Here is a 21,285-nt window from a genome sequence, read left to right on the forward strand (position 1 = left end):
GTCAAAAGAGCAACCAGAATCACTCTGATGTGTGGTCAGTAGAGTTGGACAAGTCCTTGTTTTCTTTAGTGAAGGCAAAATGAAAACGGAGCTTGCATAGTGAAGGTGTTGATACTGAAGGCAGACATCCTCCCAAAGCGACTGGGATAAAACAGAGGAAGAGCCATGTAGCCTTAAAAGACTGGATGATACAGGGTTGAAATTGAGGGTTCCTATTGGTGATGTGCAGTTCGGCCTTACAGGGTATAGTAGGAATCCGTAGGTAAGAGTGACAGAGGAGAAGAGAGATTTTGGTGTACTTAATTGCATGATGATGATTGAAACAGCAGGGAAGTGTGACCTTAAAGTAAGCTATATCGTAGGATAGATGGAGTGAGGTTTTTGTGGTGGATAATAAATGAGAGCTAATGCAATTGCCTGTGTTCCAAAACTGTCAGTTAAATCTGATGGGGATTTCTAGTTTCTCTTCCACAAAACTGTTTCCACAACTGTCCTATGAATGGAATGTTTGGCTCTGCAAAATAAAAACAAGCAGTGATGGCCTTATGCAAAATACATGAGCAAGAGACACTGATGTGGGAAGAGGGCTACAGAAAAGAGAAGGCAATCACAGTTAAAAAAAAAAGAAAAAAGTGAACATTTGTCAGCAGACCTGCTGGTAATTTAAAACCTTGTGTTCTCGAACAGGTTCCAGTAAAAGAATTAGAAATTTTTGCTTCCACTGCATAAGTTGTCTATACAGTTTACGATTTACTATTTTTAGCCAAGGAGCTAGTGGCACTCTACTGAAGAAATAACTTGTGTAAATACTTACATTAACAAATGTCTGATATATCACTGTCTGTGCTTTCTCATTTGTGGCTACTAAACAGACCTTTCATACTGTCCCTTAGGTTCCTGATGTCATCAGCAGCATAAGACAAGTCTCCAAAGCAGCACTGAAAGAAGATGCCAAACCAAGCAAAGATAGTGAAGATGCCTTCTATGACTCTCAGAAATTTGAGGTCTTGTACTGTGGAAAGGTGACAGTGGCTCACAAGAAAGCTCCCTCCACGCTAATTGATGATTGCATAGAGAAATTCAGCCTTCATGAGCGCCAGCGCCTGAAGCTATTAAACGAGCAGCGGAATAACGAATCAAGTTTGGACTTACCCCTGTGTGAAGGAAATGTGCCAACTTCTCCATTGGACAGCCCATTTGAGGAGCTGGACAGCCCAAATAACACTGCAGGCCATGCTGCGATGTTTACAATTGGCAGCCAGACCAACTTGACCAACCTGGCCAGCACTCGTGGCTCCTTTCCAGAGCGAATTTTAGAGGACACTGGTTGTGATGAGCAGCAAGAGTTTCGCTCCCGGTGCAGCAGCGTCACTGCAGTTATGCAAAGAAGGGTTCATGACACAAACCTGAAAACACAGCCACGCAGAAGACATGCAAGTGCACCCAGTCATGTTCAGCCCTCTGATTCTGAGAAGAACAGGACAATGTTGTTCCAGGTGTGTACTAGGATGAGCGATTTCATGTTGGTTTTGTGCCGTATCTTCCCCTGTGAAGTTTGAAGCCGAGACAAGTTTTTTGAGATAAGTAGCACAGGTCCAGTATGGTTTCATAATTTGTCGTAAATATTGATGTATCTGTTCATAAATGATTGGAACACAAGTAGCTGAACTTTCTTAAGGAAGTCACCTCAATTTATGAGCTCAGGTAGATTTTTTAAAAAAGGAATTACTTATGGAGTAATTACTTACAGAGTTTCTAGGGAAATGATTATTTTATATGCAGTTCTGGTTTGTCTGTATTGGTGAGATCTAGGACCTAGCTGAAAAAAGTGAGCGTTCTTTCAAAAAGAGAATTGACAAAGACTTCCATGTGAAGAAATCTTTTTTTTGTGCAATTAAAAAGAAGCTCACAACTTCACATGAGGCTTTCACAGCCTTATGTTTGAGCCAGCCCCTTCATGATAATTTGTATTAATGTTCAGCTTGTCTTTCCCAGTTGAGTACTCAAATATCTCTGCACTGAAGGCTTCTTCCTTCAGACCTCACTGTTATTTCTTCTCTTGCCTCAAATGCATTTGACATCTTCGGAGCTTATATTGAGAATACAAAAGGACACTTAAAGGAGGTGACCCATAAAAGGAAAGATCTTTGGACCTTAAAATAACAGGCAGCTAAATGCCTGGGTTTTGTCTTTCAATTTGCTTTAAAGATCATTCTTGCCTTTTATTCTCTTGGGGAAATGCTAACTGAAGTGAGAATGCATTGCCCTTTAGAAAGCCACAGCTATCACCAGTAATGAAAAGGATTTAGCTGAGAAACTCCCCAAGCTCTACAGAATAAGTTCTGTACCCTTGAGAAGCAGTTTAGGAAAGCTGAAAGATAGCTTGCTGCAGAACCTACTCTTTCTTATCTGGAATTATGACAAAACCAAAAGGTATCACCTTAAGATTGGCATAGTATCTACCTGATCTATAGTATACTTTAAAAAAAATAATAAATCCACGGATTTTGCAGCTTTTAATTCAGCCACATTGTTTATTAAAGATTTTAGTATTGTCTGTCAAATGTGCAATCATTGGACCAAAACAACTTGTAAAGAAAAGGAGGTGGGGGGCAGCTGTCTTCTTTCCAAGTCTTTTTCCTATTCAAGTGAGTGCATTGTTCTTGCTGAAATACTCTTACTCAACATGGGCTGAATTATGGCATCCTTGTTCCTGCTGAGTAAGCTGTTGTGCTGAAGGTACTGTATGTGAACAAGAAAGGGCTAGATTGTGACATTTTTGTTGCTGTTAATGTTGTGCCTCCAAGGCAGTCATAAATTAGACTTATTTTTCTCCTCCCCACCCCTCTTCTCCTCAGGTTGGAAGGTTTGAAGTTAACCTCATCAGTCCAGACACCAAATCTGTTGTGCTTGAAAAGAATTTTAAAGATATCTCCTCATGTTCTCAGGTAAGCATTAATAAGAAGCAACAGAAAAAAAGAAATTTGTTTGTTCTTCAGCTGGGTTGCCTTGCTGATCCATAGGCAGCAGAAAAAGAAATGTAGAATTCTTCTCCGGCTTTCTGTGCTGTTTTCCTTTATTCAGTCTCAAAGGCCATTTTTTTAAACCATTTATCCTATCTAAATTACTGTGAATGAAAGTAAATTGCTGGTTTACCCCATTGGCACCGGACAGGGTTTTGAGCGGTTGTGACTAGTGTGTATACAAATGCTGCATGACGTTTGATAATTCACCTTCTTTGGGGAGTAGAGCTGAAGAAATTGGATATTAAACTGCGATTGCTTCATGAGCACTTGCAGCAGACTTGAAGTACTGATTTACCTTTACAAGAGTGAGAGCTGTTACTCAAATCAGGGCTTTCACTCTTCTGATAGCAGTTTTAAGTCAATACTGTCCAAAAATAACACAATGTCATTCCCGAAGAGTTTAAATACGGAAAAGATGAGCACAAAATAACCAGTCTGAGCTGTGGTAGTGGCAACTTTGATCATCAGTCAGAAAACAAGTATAAGCTGTTATGCTATGGGAAAGCATTGGATATACTTTTGGAAGTAGCTTAATCTCCCTTTAGGATGCTGTGAGTGTGCTGTCTCTGAGCAGCTAAGTTCCTGAAAGCCTCTGGAATGAAAGGAGGAGAGCATCAGATCAGCCCTCCAGAAAAACAGCAGTTCACCTCCATCATTTCTTCTGGAGAATATGGCAGTAGATGAACCTAGCTATGTCCAGAATTAGATAAATGTGTCTTATAAAGTTAAATGTCAGAGCTGAGGGATTCACTAATCTATCTTGCTGCTGTTCAGCAGCTGTTACTTCTGGCACTTTCTGTTTTGAGGTCTTGTTTTATTACATTGTTCTTTCATTCGCCTGCACTTCAGGCCTCCTTAAACATTATTATTCTAGTTTAAAGTACACTTCCTGGTGTGCTCCAAACCTATATTTCACCCCAAGTGCTTTCATTTTAATGCTAGTAGCAAATCTGCTCTCGCATGACTGTGCTATCAATGCTAATGCAAATTAAGAGCTGGTCAGTACTTGTAAATCAAGTGGAGTCTTGAGCTACCAACTAAAGGTCCAGGCCCCTAAGTCAAGTCTGCTGTTTAACTACAGTTTATATTGCTCTTTGCACAGAAAAAGGATAAGAATATAAAAGTGACACTTCAACTTTATGTACTGGGCTCCTGGTTTACTTATACGTACTGATAAGAGTCAAACAAAACAGTCCTAAGCGGGATCAACCTTTGTTCTGCGGACTTTAAAGTGTGGTGGAGATCAGCAAGGCCATGGCAGACCTTCAAGGCCCAGCTTTCCTTCAGTAAAATAACTGTGTACAGTAAATAGTGTTAGGTAATGCTGCATGTTGGGCTTTGGAGGAGGAGTTTTGTTCCACCTCTTCACTTTCATTTGGAGCAAAGCTTTTGTTATTTTGCATGCTTGAATAACTCAAACGGTCACTAACAATACTGTTGGGTTTTTTGTTTGTGTGTTGTTTTGGGTTTTTTTTTAACACAAAAAGGCTACTTTAGAGAAGTCAGGGGTTTTTTTCCTATATTCAATAGAAATGAAACATTAATTCGTTCAAGACTAAGGATTTGATTGCATAAACCTCATCAGTGCTTCTTTTAAGAACTCAGTGCTTGCCACAGGGCTTCTCTGCTAGGATTTATAGGGCAGTGATTTACTGCGTATTGTGAGACTGCAGCTTAGGAATGTTTGTTCTTCTAAGCTTTCTGGATTCTTCTAGTCTGGTTTGATAAAGGTATTTTTATTCTATAGCTTAAGCATGGCTGATCTGCATTCAGTTCATTATCCACTCTCCATATAATTGTCAAAGCTGCAAATATAATTGATGTCTAACCTCAGCTGTCAGACCTTGAGGGAACCCAGAACAAGAAACTTTGCTCTTTTGGCATGACAAGTCCAGTCACTCTTAAAGAAACAAGATGGAGGAACTGATAATTGAGGAACGTACTGTGCTATTTACGCCTCAGTGGTGCAAGTGTCACGTCCCTCTCCCCCACAAATGTTCTCCTGGGGACTTGTTCAGGCACTGTCAGCAGTGAGGGAACTGGCATCTCACCAGAGGGCAACACTTCACTGTTACATAGATCAACATATGTGTATACTTTCTGTTCTTTTTCATTTTATGCTTTTGAAGACTTCACGTATCACAGGAAAACTAGTTCAATTAAGTCAGGATTAGTGTGGACTATGGAAAACTGATGTCGTTTGTGCCATCTTAGACGCTGTTGGCACTTCTATTAAGTTTTGTTTAAGTAGCACAAATGTAATTTTTGGAATTCTGTTTTTAAAAACTACAGCGTGTGGTGATGATAGGTTCAGTCTGTCACATACTGCATTATCAATTTTGTCTGGAGTGTTTTCTGTAGTGACAAGCAAGTTGTTTAGCCTCCTCCCCTCTTTTATGATATGGGTGTTTTCTTTGGAGATGGATCCAAGCAACCAAGTTCTGCTTTCTGTTGTATTTGAACTTGAGAGATTAGACTTTCTTTTAGAGAAAATCTACTGTTACCATACTCAGATGATAAAAACATTGGCAAAAGCTTTAACAATAATGAGTCATGTTCTGTGAATTGAGACTGGGAATATAGTGCTTCTTAGGAAGCAGCTCTCTTTGATCTTCTTAGTGCTGTTTTTAGTAAGGACACGTTCCTTGTCAAGCAGTTAGACTAGGATCTTGAAAGAAAACATCAGTAGTAATGTGTAGTAAGTCTTGAAACTTCTGGTACGTAACTCAAGTCTCAAGGAATTTATTTAAGAATTTGGTTGGAATTCTGCATGTCACCACTCATTCCCTGCTCTATTTGGTGTAGTCCTGACTTGTATTACAGGAGAGCAAAGATCTGTTGCTACTCTGATGCTACTCCAGTCTCATGTTTTAGCATGGGCTCATGACATGAAGTTTTCACTGCAGAGGCAATTTGAAATACAGCCTAGGACCCTGTAGTTCACTTCCCTGAAGAGCCAGCTTTCCTAATGGAAGAAATTGAAGTCTAAGTCTCTTGCTGTATAACTCTTGTTTTGATTGTATAAAGAGCTTTATGTAACTTTTAAATGCGAAAAGCAATTTAAAAGATAACTATTGTAGTTGTAAAATAGATCATCAGGAGTATGCATTTATAGTTTCTTGAATTTTTGTATTGGAAAGTGTTGGAGTCTGGTAACTATTTTTAGGATCATTTTGGAAACTAAATCTGTTTATAAAATAGTCCACTAATGCTGTTTTTAAACTCTCCTAGGGTATAAAGCACGTTGATCACTTTGGTTTCATTTGCCGGGAATCTGTGGAACCTGGGTTAAGCCAGTATGTTTGCTATGTGTTCCAGTGTGCAAGTGAGTCCCTGGTAAGTATTTATTAATCATTCTGACCTTTCCATTGGAGGATGTCTGAGGCACTTCCTAAACCATGGGAGTCTGTTATTCTACTGTGTCAGCTGAGCCTCAGTCATCGCATCTTCTCGGGTATGAGACCTCACTTGTGAATGTGAAAATATGCAATAGGAACTGCATACATTCAGTTCATATGTAGCCATATACTGCTACTCTGCTGATGCATGTATCAATAACAAATAGAAAAAATCCAGATGGATGAGTTCATACATGCAGACTATGAGCATATTTGGACTCTATTTGATTGTGACTCTTGCATTTCTAATTGTTGAGACACTTGATTCCCCATGTAATTACATGTATCAGTAACAAAGCCAGTCATAAATCCAAACATACTTTCAAGATAGAGTTTAAACTACTGGCTGATCCTGCATGTGGCTTTAGCATTTTCCCTGTTTTGTTCCTCGAGGGAAGAAAATAGCACCATCTGATCAAAGAAGAAAGCCATAATATGTGTGGATATGTGTAACTATAAAAAAAGTCCCTTTCAGAGAAGTTGTGGATGCCCCATCCCTGGAAGTGTTCAAGGCCAGGTTGGATGAAGCTTTGAGAAACCTGATCTAGTGGAAGGTATCCCTGTCCATGGCAGGGGGCTTGAAACTAGATGATGTTTGGGGTTCCTTCCAACCCAAACCGTTCTGTGATTCTATGACATTTGATAAAGTACGTATCAGTCAATTGAAGTTCCAGGTGCTAGTGATAGAGGTAGCTTGATAATATGAGATGTGATCATTTTGGCTATATGTTTTTATTTTAAAGCTCTGACACTTCAGAAGAAGTTGGTTTCTGTTCTGAAACATGTTTGTTCCTGATGTCTGTGCTAACAGCTGATAACTCTTTTTCAGCTGAACTTAAAAATCACTCTTCTAGCTAGCTGAAAATGCAATTTGTTAATCCAGTGACTAGCTTGAGAGTGAATAGATTTCCCTCAGTAAAACTTCAGACAGCTAACAGCCTTAGATGTACAACGGTAGCTGAGGCTGTACTTTTGTCAAAATGGGAGCTTGTTATAAAATCAGCTCTATTTTTGTACTAACACAAAATGTTACATCTGACCATGCATAATTCAAAGATTTAAAATGTGGTGTATAAACCGTGTTTTTATGAACCTCTTTACATATTATAGTACTGATATGTGTGGGTATGCCCACATGGCAATATGAAATGAACATTCCTGAGCTACTTTCAGGTGCAATCGCTTGGACTCCGCTGTCAGTTCGGCTGTGGCAGGGCAGAACTGTAAAATTTAATGCTTTCCGGATTCTGTGCTGCCAGGTAGGCTATGTTGGTAGGCTTGTGGATACTTGCTCTAAATTTAGCTTCAGTCAGTGCTACAGTTCTCGTTATTTTAGTGTAGTCATAATCCATATGCTTAGCACTGTTCTGTGGATCCTCTGTTTGAGAGGCATTGTTGCCAACTTAAAATATTATCAATCTGTATTGCAAAATGGATATTCACTGTTCAATGCCTGCCTTTATTGCTAAGAAGAGAGAGCGCCCAGAAATTAACTGGTAGGGCTTAAAATCGTGGGGTTTAAAATAAAAATTAATAAAACCTAAACATATCGGGACACAAACTAGTTCGAATTTCCACATTTAGGTGCCCTTTTTTTGTTTTGTTTTGGTTTGGGTTTTTTTCCCCCCAAGTTACAGACCCTCAAAAAAGTATATATGTTTTCAATGCTAGACTGCATGATTTTGGTCTCAAATATTTGAGCTTTCTTCTTCCTGCTTATAAAAAATAGCAACAGGTAAGAGCAAGGACCTGATTCTGAAGTAAAATACTGATTCTTTCCTAGGATTGTCACCAAGCTATTGTCTCCTGCTTTCCATGCTAATGCTAAAAGACTCAAGTAAACAGCTTTTAATAAGCATTGTACTCCCATATAAAACAGACAGGGGAACTCCGAGTGTTTTGTATACAAGGTCTGGGAGTGTATTTGAATGAGCATGGAGAAACACTGTCACCTTGACCTTTCTTACATAAAAGTTCAGCTTTTCCAGTTCTGGTGTGTGGGAACATAGCACTGCTGTATTTCTGGTAGTGAGAGAGGAAAGATCAGGGCAGACTGCAAGGCAGCCAGCAGTAAAAGAAAATCGGTGACGGTAACGAAGCTGGTAGCCAGTCTGGTAGCCTGGAGAAAAGTGAAATGCTGTGGGAAGCTCCTCTATGCCAGCAGGATGGGTCTCTGGGGTTTTGTGCTAAACGATACAGTGGTGGGAGGGAAAGCGTTGAGAGGGATCATGTGCAGTTTACAGGAGAGACTTGAAGCTAAAGAAAAAGAAAGAAATGCTTTTTATTTAGCCGGCGTATATTCAAGCCAAAAATTCCTGTTTGCAGTTTCTTAAAACAGTGGCTGCCTGCCCAGTAAGCTTGAGCAGCTGCAGTTGGATACTCAAAATTACACTGTCTGGCTGAACTTGAAGATGGTGAGCATCCACAGAAAAGGCAGAAAGCTGGGAATACGACCTTAATCTCTTTAGAAGACAGCAAGCAGGAGTTTTTTTGATTGTAAAGCACCTGTCTATGATGTGATTTATCAATCTAGTTTGACATATATGGTGTGCATTTTTGTTTATGTACTGTCTTTTCCCTCCTTCCCCTGTAGGTTGATGAGGTAATGCTTACCCTGAAACAAGCGTTTAGCACTGCTGCAGCTCTGCAAAATGCCAAGACGCAGATTAAACTGTGTGAGGCCTGCCCTATGCATTCATTGCACAAACTTTGTGAAAGAATTGAAGGTAGCAGCTGAGTTTATTTTCTAATTGTGTTTTTCTGATTATTCTTGCAGGGGGGTTGGACTAGATGACCTTTGAAGGTCCCTTCCAGCCCTAACGATTCTATGATTCTAATTTTAATTATCTTAACCATGCACTTTCGGCTTACACAACGTAAGAAAGAGGGAAAAGTATCCAAATAAGCAATTCTTACCTTCACTTTTCATTCTCTGTAATCAAGTGGAGGTGATAGCAGTAATGATATCGCAACTGAATATAGTATAGCTTCTGTTATAAATATGTACTCTTCGATTGTCATACCTCTCTTAAATATTAAGCAGAGCAGAAAAACCCACCAGTTCACCTTTTTTTTTTTTTTCCCCTGAAGATTCATGCTTTCAAAATGGGTCATAAAATGACAGTCGTGATCAAAAAGGGTCTTACTTTCTTGCATGTTTGTTCTTTCCTGTGTGGGGTTACTTTTCCCTTCTTTGTATTTATTCTCTTACACACTTTGAAACCTAGTTCTATTACAGGGAAATAAATAATCAAGTTAGGAGACTGATATCTAATAAAGAAAGTTAAGGCAACTACCTAGCTTCAAATATGAGTAGACAAACCTTTGTGGTTTCTCTGGAAGCGAGTTGTGCCAGAACACAGGCAAAAAAATCTCACAAGATAAAATTAAAAAGGAAAAACAACAAACAAAAACATCCCCAAGAAGTTACTAGCAAGATCCTATTTTTATAGTCACTCCACTATGTCTCCTTGCGAAGTGTTGTATGCCAAAAAAGCAAGTATGTTACAGTAGTCTTGTATCTTCTGGTCTGGTGATGATGGTGCTGGTAATTGCCCATTCTCCCATTCATTAGAAGTCACTGTTACCTCCCTCTGGTGGATGAAAAGCAAAGTATAAAATCTTAGTGGAGTGAAATTGTTAGGTTGTGACTGCTATTTTCCGGGTTTAACAACAGATATTCAGAACTGATAAAGCTTAAGTAGGAAAGTCTTCTGTAGATGAAAAACTCTTGTGGCTGCTGGTATAAGGCAGTGTAAGTATCTTGAACACAGGTACTTGCAAGCCCGGGATAAGTATTCAGTATCAAAATAACATCTCTTCTAGGGCAACAACTTGAGTACCATAATAGTAGTTTCATAAACTTTGTACGTAGTGACCAAAAGACTTATTTTTGTCTCCCTTTGTTTTCATCCATCTGCTTTGTTTAGAGTCTAGACATTTATCATAATCAAACCTAGAGCTTTGTGACTTTGGAAAAATCTTCATCTGTTCTGATTGCAGTTTTCTATGAATGATATCTACCTTGAATGGAAAACACATATGCCTTCGTCTGATTCAGGGGTTTCGTTTTCCCCCAAAGTTTTTGTAGCTTCTAGAACAAGCTATATGAGCAAATTTGTTCTTTATCAAACATGAGAAATTCTTTCCTTTATTCTTACAGCTTTTATGCTATTCTTGCTTTTAAAAGTGTCTTCAGTTCTCTGGTATAAGCTGTACCCTACCATTTCCTTGTGTAGAAATGCATCTAAATTTTTCAATTAAAAACATCTGAAAACTTCTGAGTATCCTATGCATTGAGTATCTCTTCAGTTATATCCCTGATCTGTTCCTCTCTTCCTCCTCTCCCATACAGTTGTCAGGCTTCCAGCTGTCAGTGATCTCTTGGTACTAAGACAGAAGACTTCAGTGGGGTAGGGAGCACAACATTTTACACAGAGGCCAGCCACTTAGCTGCTGCTAGTTCTATTTTTACTGCTAAAGAAAGGAGACAAAATCATGTGGTTTAGCAAAACCTGAAGTATTTTGTATCGTGTATACTGCAGATACACAACTGTCATATGCTATAACTTGTATAAACTCAAATGCAGGCTTATATCTTCTACTGTCATTTTTTTCAGAAGTTTTTCTAGAGATCATTTGAGGATCTAGAAGCTTTAATGTTCCTTTCTTTTCTCAGGACTCTATCCACCAAGAGCAAAACTTGTAATTCAGAGACATCTGTCGTCACTAACTGATAATGAGCAAGCAGACATTTTTGAACGTGTTCAGGTAATATGTTAGAAGCTGTTCTTTCAGATTTGAAAAAGACCATGATAAAATGAACTAGACCTTTTTTGCTTTTCGTTGTTTGTTTTGTTATGTAGTTGATCTAGAATTTAATATTTTTCCACCAAATGTTATGCTGAAACAGCATGCTCCAACCCAACCTTATGTGTGACATGCTGCTATTGAAAATTTTTGATTCCCAAGTCTGCTGAGTATTTTTTTCTGAGTTTAGTTCTTCATCTGTAAACACATTTCCCTACTTGAAAGTGATGTGGCAGTGAGTTGAGAGCAGGTGAGGCGTGCAGGTTTCGAGAACATCTCTGGCATTTTCGGAAGTTGTCTTTCTTACTTATTCTAAGGCAAGATTCTGGTGTAAGCAAGTGTACTCAAGTGGATGAAGTATACAACAATTTAGGCTTCCAAAAACTATGCCCTTCTCTAGCTGCCTGAAAAAGGGAGTGGCTGTTTGGGTTTCCTGGATTCCTCGTTCCATTTATAAGGCTGTACAATGGCAGACAACCTTAGAAAACAAAATGTGTGGGCGGAAGGCTCCCTCCTTTCCATAGCCTGTCACATTTTCCATATGGAAGGTTTTGGTCTATTTTGCTCAGGCATATGAAGGCAGATGATGAACAGTAGTGCAATTTGACGTACTAATAGTACACTCTGGCATCTGGCATATCAGTATATTAATTTGAAAGAATACGTACATATGGAAGGGAAAATAAGCAAATCGTGACTTGAAAGATAACTTTTTTTTTCTTTTCTTTGCTGTTACTGACAGAAAATGAAGCCTGACAATGACCAGGAAGAAAATGAACTTGTGATCTTACATCTACGCCAACTCTGTGAAACTAAGCAGAAAGCACACATTCACATTGGTGAAGCACCATCGGTAAAGCTTATTTTTATATTATTCCTCTCCCTCCTCTCACCTTATTAAAATGCAACCTTGAATACTAGCAGGGCGACTGCTAGACTTCATCGAGGATAGCTGAAGCTAGGTATTGTAATTAAGAGAAGATTGTAAAAGAAAAGTAATTTCATTTGATTTACAGTGGCATGCTTGGTTTCTTTAGTCTGGGGGAAGGAAGGGAGGGAAGAAAGAACCAATTCTTTTTCAGTCTAGATTTCCTTACAGTGTGAGGATACCCCTTCTGTCCTTTTCCTTCCTCCCTGATCCCCACTCCCAAGCAGTTATTTCTAGGGAGAATAGGGATGAAGAGAGCATTGGTTTCAGATTAAACTACGAATTCATCAGCAAAGGAAATGGGTAACAGTATTGTTAAATTGATATGATTTTACGATATAGTCTTTAGAAATGAAAGGTGCCTTTAACAGTGCTCTTTTGTGGGTTTGGTCTTTTGGGAGTGTTGTCTTTTTTGTTGTTTTTTTTTGATTTGTTTTTGTTGTTGTTGTGGGTTTTTTTTTAATAAAGGCCAAGGGTGTGTTGTTTATTATGTAACTTGGTTCAGCTCTAGTCTTTGGAGGTCTACAATTGCAAAAAGAATTGTCAAAGCTAAATTGTGTCCTTGCTCCTTTCAACAGACTGTTTCTAACAGTGCGATTCCAGAAAGCACCACCAGTGGTGGCAGGTTTAAACTTGACATTCTGAAAAACAAGGCCAAGAAATCCTTGACTAGCTCTCTGGAAAATATCTTCTCAAGGGTAAGATTAACAGCTCATTGTCAGCAGCTCTCCCAGATATCCTTGACAGTAAAGACCTATCAGATTTTTTTTTTTTTTTTTGGCCTCAGTCTGATTAATACTTAATGCAGCAATATCCTTATTGTGAAATCTGAGGGTTACAGCTGGGTTGATTGTGACTTAACTGTGCTAGAAAGTTTATGGTGAGCCATACATACAGAGGGAAAAAGGCAACTTGCTGAATAATGAATGTTCATTGTAGGTAGCAAGTGAGTTAGCTGAGCATTATCAGATGTGTTGCTTCAGAATAAAAAAAAATTAATCAGGATGGTTGTATGATCCCATGAAAGAGACATGTTATCTTTTTTTGAAAGTGTGAAGAAATGTGCCTGCATAAACTGGAAATCTTTCTGTTCTGACAAGTAATGCTGTATCTCTCATAGCTAAAACGGCTCATATTGGTCACTAAGAATCTTTAGAAAGTAGTAATGAAGTTGTCCTTCTGCAGGAAAAAAAAAAATGCAATAGACTTAAAAAGTGAGGAGTTCTTCATTTCAGTCTTGCTAGCCAAATATGATGTGGAATTGCAGATAGTTATTGGCACTCTCTTATATTAAATAGCTTTTTTTTTTAAGAAGTCTGAATTACAAGTTTTGTTTGCTCAGTTGAGAGAGTCCTGAAAGCAGAGAAGAGGCATACAGAAGAGTGACTGAAAAAGGCTTGGGTGCCTGGGATCCAGCGTGCTGAGCTGTGTGAATACTGGATGGCGAGGTCTAAATACAATTTGGAGCAGTGACATTAAGTTCCTTCTGCTAGTAATTTTAAAAGTACCATGCTAAATCAAGGCCTAAGTGGCACTTGTCCTGCGGCTTATATGGGCATGTCATAAAGTAACCTACAAATGTAGGATGCCACAGATGTTCCCTATAAAAGAGGCAAAATACTATTTTCCAGGGAGAATCCTTAGGATTTAAAGTAAACATGAATTTGATCTAGGACTGAAGCTAGCATTAAAACTCTCCTGGTCAAATCTAACCTATGTTGTGTAGCAAGTTTTACACACTAGGGACTTGGTCTGAATATGGAGAGAGAGAGAGCGCGCACACAAAAGAGAGCTATGGCAGTCAGAAGATCTGGATAATATCAGCAGTCTGGAATATCATCAAATGGTGACAGCTACAGTCATGCCTGTGCTGAGTCTGATTTCTTTTCCACATCCAAAGGACATGTGACTGGAAAGTGATCTAGCTCTGACAGTGGGTCACTAACCCTGCGGTGGTTGTGGAACAGGCGTACGTCACTGAGAATAACCCAGTAAATCAGCTCTGCCATATACAGACATACCAGCACTCTGGTCATTTCAAGGAAAAATAATTTAGACAAAATGCACTGCTTAATTTGAAGAGTCTCTGAAGGGAAATTGCTTATATATTGTTGGTTTTGATACAGTATGTCCTTCTGACCAGGGCTGCTGTAACATGTTGCATGTTATAGTATAAGGATCTACACAGTCCATGATTGATTCCAAGAGAAGGGGACACCCGATTCTGGATTAGGGCCATTTTAAATTTGCTGTTAACAAAGAGGACTTGCTGTTGTGAGGAAGGTTGTCTCATCTTTAACTTCAAACCTGCAATAGATGAGGAACAGCAGTATATTTTTAGTGAGTGGTAATACACATTGGGGTTCATCCTTTCAGATCCATTTAAAGGTTACACAATGCAAGACCAAGAAAAATAACGTATAGTACAGCTCAACCACTCTTGGGTTAAAGCAGGTTTATACAACGAGTATCTCTGTGCATGTGTACTCTGTGTTATGTGCATACATGTGTGATACAATGACTGTTTCAATAGTTCTTATTCTTCATCAGGCTATTACAACAAGCCTAATGGACCATGGCTAATTCCTAAAGGTATTCAGGCACCAAACACCTATGGTATGGTGCGTTTTCCCCTCCTTAAGCCAGCTGCAAATCACATGGTATTGATGTAATGGGATGCTAATTATGCATGACTTATCATCTTTATTTTAAAGTACATTTACTAACAAAGACAGCAGGAAAAAACTTCAGTTTTTTTTTTAAAGTTGGCATTCAGCATCTTTTTGTAGATAAAAAGTTTAAGTAAAAGTCGCTATATGTGGGGGAGAGACTTTAGCAGCCTCAATCTTAGCAAAATTAGAAATAAGTATGTAAAAAACTAGATATCTAGGAACACTTTTAAGTGGATGGCTTCTTAGCTAAATAAATAACATAAAGTGACATTTTAAATTACTTGAAGAAGTAGCTGCTCAGTACTTACCATGGGGAAGCATGCTGGGTTCTGTGCTCTGGCTTCCCTCGGTGCCAGAGGAATGTCACTCTTTGAGTTGTTTGTTTTGCGGGACCGATCTTATTTTTGTCAGGTTTGAACTGGAAACAGGCTGTGGCTTCCTAATGAGGTACCTCAGAAAAATAAATATAACCTCTGTTTGACCTCATGAACAGATTTCTTCCAGCCCATGCTGCACTAACCTCTTCTGTTGTTTTTTTTTCTGAACCAAAAAGCCTTTCTTACAGTGCCAAAAGTGTATGTTTTTAAAGCTAGTGAGAAACTTCCAAGTTATCCTTTGCTCTTATTTTATTGTGAGAGTCATTAAAAGAGATGCTTCAGGCAGAGTATTCATTAGTAATGAGCTTAAATGGCATAATGTACTTAAAGGGCACTTTAAGTATTGAAAGTAAACCTTATCAGGAAAAAGTAGGCTAAATAAATACTGCTGATGTTGAGAAAACTTCCCCTGGAGTTGCAAGCATACCAATAGGAGCTCCATCTATAGTTTTCCTAAAACCTAGACTATTTTTCCCCGATAAAAGTACTGAAAGCCACTTACTCCAGCAGTCAGACATGTCCACCAGCATACATCACCAATGTTTCATGGGAGTTAAAGTTAGGAGTGGAAGGTAGTAAGAAGTACTGCAGTTCTGTCACCTCTTCTGTGAAACCAGATGACTGTTAAAAAGTGTGTCAAAGATCTGCTAACGCTGATTTCTAGCAAATTTACTTTAGTCTTATCTTCATTATAATTGAAAAGCCTTGTTTGTGTCTGGTGATATTTGACTGAATTTGCAGCCAGAGAGCATTTTTTCCCAGTCTTAGTACAGTTACTGCTTTTGCCCAGGTGGGCTTAATTTGTCTGAAATGACTAGATATGGAGTAAACTCTCAGTTGAGATTGTATATATCAAATACATCCGTTAGCTGCAGGGCATGCACAGTACTGAACTCTGCAGCTTTTTGAACTCCGCTATTTAAGCCAACTCAGCTATTTCACCTCAATGGGTCAGATAATACTCAGTTATTTCAGACAACTCAGCTGCAGGTTTAAAACTCCTGGGGGCAGGGAGGGAGAAGATACAATTTTGCCAGCTAACGATCTCACTGCTCATAAAATCCAGTGCTTGCTCCGTGATCTGTGGTCTTATGTCAGACATGTCACCTGGTTGAACTGTCCTGTGTTCACCTGCACAGCTGTTGCTGTCTTTACTTAACCTTCAGAGAAAGAGGAAAAAGACCGGATTAAATTACTCACCCTTTTTCTTACAGGGAGCCAACAGAATGCGAGGCCGCCTGGGAAGCGTGGACAGCTTTGAGCGCTGCAACAGCCTTGCTTCTGACAAAGTACGTAAGGAGCTTAGTTAAAATTGGCACGTTTTCATGCACGGGCGTTAATGAAGCGTAAATAACGGCACTCTGCTTCGATTTGAAGGAAGTAGCACAAAGCACATCAATTTACAAAACTCAAGTAAGAGTTTCCACTGGGAGGTCAAGGGTGTAAGAAAGCTGGCATATATGTTGACTTGAAGCTTCAGCTTCAATCTATTGTTTGATTGCCAGTCTTTTTTTTTTTCTTTTTTTCTACACTTCCCTTGCTTTTACAAAAAGCAGGAAATTTCTGGTCAGCTTCTGCCTTTTTTCACTGAAGTAATTACAAAAGGTTGTATCTCAACAAAAAGAAATGCTCTGAAGGTGAGGAATATTTTCTGTAAGTAACAGTTGCTTTAGGGAAGTAAGAATTTTAGACCTAAAACCAGCTGTTGGGGATGCTGTTTGGGGGCGAGCGGGCGGAACTCTGTTCACTTTCTTTTTATTTCCTGTTTTTAATGTTTTACCTCACGTGAGGATTGGTCGCTGTTTTTCCCAGGACGTGAAGATTCTGTTATGGTTTTCCTGCTACAGTTACTCGTAAACTGGCTGTGTAATAACAGTCTCTCTTCCAGGATATCGCTATGACGGTACAGGAAGTATGCTCACGATATGTCGAGGAAACTAGCTAAAAGCAGTTTCCCTAGTCTTTTCAGTTCCTGTGTTTTCCTGAAAAAGCCAGAAGTCTTGTAGCTGGAATGCTGATCCCTGTGAGGAGATGCCCAGAGTAATTAGTATGTTATTTGCGTTGCATATGCGTTTTTATCCGTTGCCTCCTCTTTCTCTTTTTTTTTTTTTTTTTTTTTTTTTTGAAGAAGGACGCTGCTGATTTGGAGTATATTACCAAAGGATGTCTGGTTTTGGCGATAATTAGCATACAATAGGCTGTGAGCAAGAAGGGGGAGAGGCTTCGGTGCCCCGATGCGATGCGCGGCCCGTGGGGTTAGGCGAGAGCTGTCGCAGGGCGCGGAGCGGCAGGCCTGACTCCGCCAGCACTTCCTTTCAGGACGCTTCGCCGGGCGATTCCCCGCCAGCTACTCCTCCGGCGTCCCCCGTGTCCTCGGCCTGGCAGCCGTTTCCCGAGGAAGACTCGGACTCCCCCCAGTTCAGGAGGCGCGCGCACACCTTCAGCCACCCCCCGTCCAGCGCCAGGAGGAGGATAACCTTCCAGAACGGGAGGTCTCAGAGCGTCCGGTCCCCGCTGCTGCGGCAGAGCTGCGTCGAGGCGACCAGGTGAGTCAGGGCATGCCGCGCCACGCGCCCGCCGTCTCCTGCGATTTCGGCACGCGAGCCTCGCCCGCGTTCCTTTTCACGAACGCTGTTTCTGCACTGCTCTGGGTTTTGTTTATTTACTGATTTCCAGCCTGTCTTCCCCGCCTCTGAGTAGTTTGGTGCTTCGCAGTAACTCGTTAATCCCTGAATTGGTGTGATCCAGGGGAAGCGTCAATCCAGCAAATTGATGGTCAGGCTGGATGCTGGTGCCAATCTGTCTGTTTATTGATTTGTCACCTCTGAGCTGAGCCTTTTTGGCAGTATCAGTAGTCAGGCCCTTTGGAGAAGAGATCCTCACTGCTTTTGGCTGCAGAGACAATCGCCTGGCTGTTGTGTGCCAGGACGAAAGAGGCACTGACTGCTTCAAGTGTCAGTCGCTGTGCTAGCCGAGCTCCCAGAGACGATGTCCAGAATCAAAACTGGTGAGGAGTCTCACAAAAGGACTTCAGGATTACGCACCTCCACATGTGGAATACTGTTTCTTCGGGAGTTCCTTCACTGGGTCAGAAGGGGTCCCCACAGTTCATCTTGGGCCTCTTTGATAATACTTTCTTCCTCTGCCTCCATCCTGGCTGTCTGCAGTAAGTAACCTTGCCAGCTCCGAAACCTTTACAAGATTCAGGCCCAGATGAGCTGAATTTTTTCTGTTGAAGGAGCACTTACTCCAAACTACTCTTCTGTTTCAATGATTGGCTGCAATTACGCTTTTTGTGGGCTCTTTCCAGAAATGCCTTTAGATAATAATTTCACACCCGTTTGACGTCTAGATTAAAGCGTCAGTGTAAATGCTGCACCAGCTTGTAGAGAAACGCAAAAAAAGCTTGTTCTGTTTAAGAGAATGGAAAGGGGTGAAGGGTAAGAAACTAGCCTTGAAATAGCTTTGTTACATTGTGTTTCTGAAGAGATAAATAATGTGGCTTTTACTGAGATAAACTTTAGTTTGTTTTTTTTTTTTTTCCCTGACCATGTTGTATGCAAACAGGAAACCCTGACAGTTCAAGCTGAAGGACTTGCTGACTTCACTCCTTTATAATAACTTTTAAGAAGTCACTGATTAAGTCACATCAGCGGCAGATTTTCAGTCAAAACAGTTTTGTAACAACTTGATTCTAGGCTGGGATTTTTCCTTCTCTCCTTTCCTATTAATTGAAGATCTTAAGTAAAAGAGACCGAATTAATTTTTATGTCCCCCCAACACTTGTTACTATTACGAAGTATGTGTAGTAGAACTATTTTTCTTGATTTAGTCACATCACAAAAATTTATCCAAAAATATTGCATTTAAATAATCTCTGCTTTCTAATGTGTTCTAGCAATACATGTTATTTACAACAGCAAGAGAAAACTCAAGGGAAGAAACAACGTGGTTCATGTTATTGGAAGCAGATTTCTAAGGATGTTTTCTGAATGTTTCAGAGATTCTTTTTCTGAATTTGCTTTGAGAATAAATAAGGCTAAAGAAACAAAGTGGTCTGCCTGTTCTGCAGTACCATTGAAATGTTTCTTAAGAGAAATCATCTTTAACAGCAAAATCGGTATCATCAGGAAAACTACCGGGTAGTACACTTGGTACATTTTATCTTCTGGGAAACAAAGTTACTGTATGCCAAAATGAGGTACTTGTCCAGTATCTTTAATCTGGATGTTTTGTTGTTGTATCCGAATCCACGCTGACCCATCTGCTATGTTCTTTTGTTGCCTGCACAGCCCTATTATCGGGGTTCGGCGCACTCTCAATGAGAGTGAATCTGCATCACCTGGTCTTCCCTCCTCTGTCTCTGCCCCTTCTTTCCTGAAAAACTTTTACCAGGGCTCGGGAAGGTTGCTCCAGCACTCAGAAAGTGACCTCTCCAAGAGGTGAGAGCGTTGTCTCCTGCCTAGTTCTTCAGTACCACCAGCTTAACAGGATTCCTAGTGCAGTGCAGCACACGGAATCTCTCCCACTCTGCCTTGTGCTCCTGCATTTCTAACAGACTTCCTAAGTACTTGATGTGAATGGGCGAACAGGCTTTTGGCCAAAAAAGCCTGTTAAAAATAGAGACTTGCCTACTGACATCTAGTAGCTGTTGCAGTGTTGCAAATCTGCTGCATTGGTTTGTCACTTGAAATGCAGTGGTTTTTAGGAGCATCACGCCAATTTAATGCTTTTTCTGCTGAATGCAAACCAGCATGTGTTGCTGTAATAATTAGCATGTGAAAATAAGAAAAGAGCAACTTGAAGAATGTACAGTACTAACATGGGATGCCTGTGCATGAGGAAGGGGAAACGCCAAGTGAGCTGGCTGATACTACCCATGAGATGTTTAGAGGAAATGGGAATATAACTTGCAATCGAAGAGGAGTGGGGAAGAAGCGAAGATACAAGAAGGGCTTTCTGACATCAGTATGAAAGACTAGGCTCTCCTTCAGGAGGGTGCTTGAGGAAACTGTGTATGGGTTATTTTTCTGAAGTAGGCCTGTGGTGAATAACGTGGAGCCGAAGCTTTGAATTTCTTGATGCTTTTTTGCCAGTTGCTGCCCTTTTTATTTCTCTTCTGTCAATGACAACTCCTTTGTCCTTCATCGCCCTGTCCTTGTTCACTGCACTATACTTGTATTCCTGGTACTTTTCATCTCTGAGTGTGGCTCTCCCCTAATCATTCCCAAGAGAAACCTGTGGAGTTGTAGAAGGTGCTTTTGTGACTGTTTCTCCCTAGAAAAATGACAGTAGATTGACCAAAACCAAGTATTGATGAGATCTGGATTCTGGGTGTGTTAGGATTTGAATACATGGGAATTTCAGTGGTGCGAGATGAGTGTGGAAGCTTTTAGGGATGCCTAAAGAAATTTTTTTACCTTGTGGAGTGCAGTTTTATTAAACACAAATTAGTTTGTCATCTCCGTTTATGGTAGACTGTAAAAAAATTATGTAAATAGGCAAACTAATGTGAGAGGCAGTTGATCTAAAGGTGTCTTGAAGATACAGTTTGGATGAGTTATCTCTAATATAGGTTAGAATAAATGCAAAGTACGTATCATCTCCTTAAGCACACTGTATCCTACCTTGATTTCACTGACATTTAAAGTGTCTCTTTCTGGCCTCTAACCTTTAATTGGTGTACAGCACACAGCCAAAAACTGTAATGTAGACACAATTACAGAACATTTAGTGGGAAACTTCTGCAGGTTAGGTCCTTCCAGCAGAATAAACCTGTGTAGAAATAAAGATGAGACCTCCTTACAGGGAGGTGACTACATAGCTTCAGTGTCAGGACTACTACTGCTGCCCGCCCTCAATCCCACAGCTTTTAAGAAGTAAATGTTAAATTGTCTGGATTCACTTTCTAATAGAGGGGTAATGTAAACTAATAATTACTTAATTTTAGGAGGTCTTTCCAAAACAAGTCTTAGAAACATTTGACTGTTTTGAAGAGGGAATCACTTCAAAGTGACCTCACCTTTCTACCCAAGCACAAGGAATAAGCAGTGTATGTTTTTGAAATTTGAGAAG

At 40.0% G+C, this 21,285-nt stretch overlaps 1 protein-coding gene across 1 annotated transcript in view; it reads left to right on the forward strand.

The window, feature by feature from the left end:
- TBC1D4 (TBC1 domain family member 4) overlaps positions 1 to 21,285 on the forward strand; it is a 111,969-nt gene that overhangs the window by 64,113 nt on the left and 26,571 nt on the right. Inside the window, 10 exon segments of the mRNA XM_086616062.1 lie at positions 894 to 1,496; positions 2,859 to 2,948; positions 6,258 to 6,362; positions 9,018 to 9,150; positions 11,103 to 11,194; positions 11,976 to 12,086; positions 12,740 to 12,859; positions 16,425 to 16,499; positions 17,530 to 17,756; positions 19,503 to 19,652. Of these exon segments, the coding sequence (XP_086472188.1) occupies positions 894 to 1,496; positions 2,859 to 2,948; positions 6,258 to 6,362; positions 9,018 to 9,150; positions 11,103 to 11,194; positions 11,976 to 12,086; positions 12,740 to 12,859; positions 16,425 to 16,499; positions 17,530 to 17,756; positions 19,503 to 19,652 (1,706 nt within the window).

This window comes from Tauraco erythrolophus, chromosome 1 (assembly GCF_009769465.1).
Source record: "Tauraco erythrolophus isolate bTauEry1 chromosome 1, bTauEry1.pri, whole genome shotgun sequence".
Lineage (NCBI taxonomy): Eukaryota > Metazoa > Chordata > Aves > Musophagiformes > Musophagidae > Tauraco > Tauraco erythrolophus.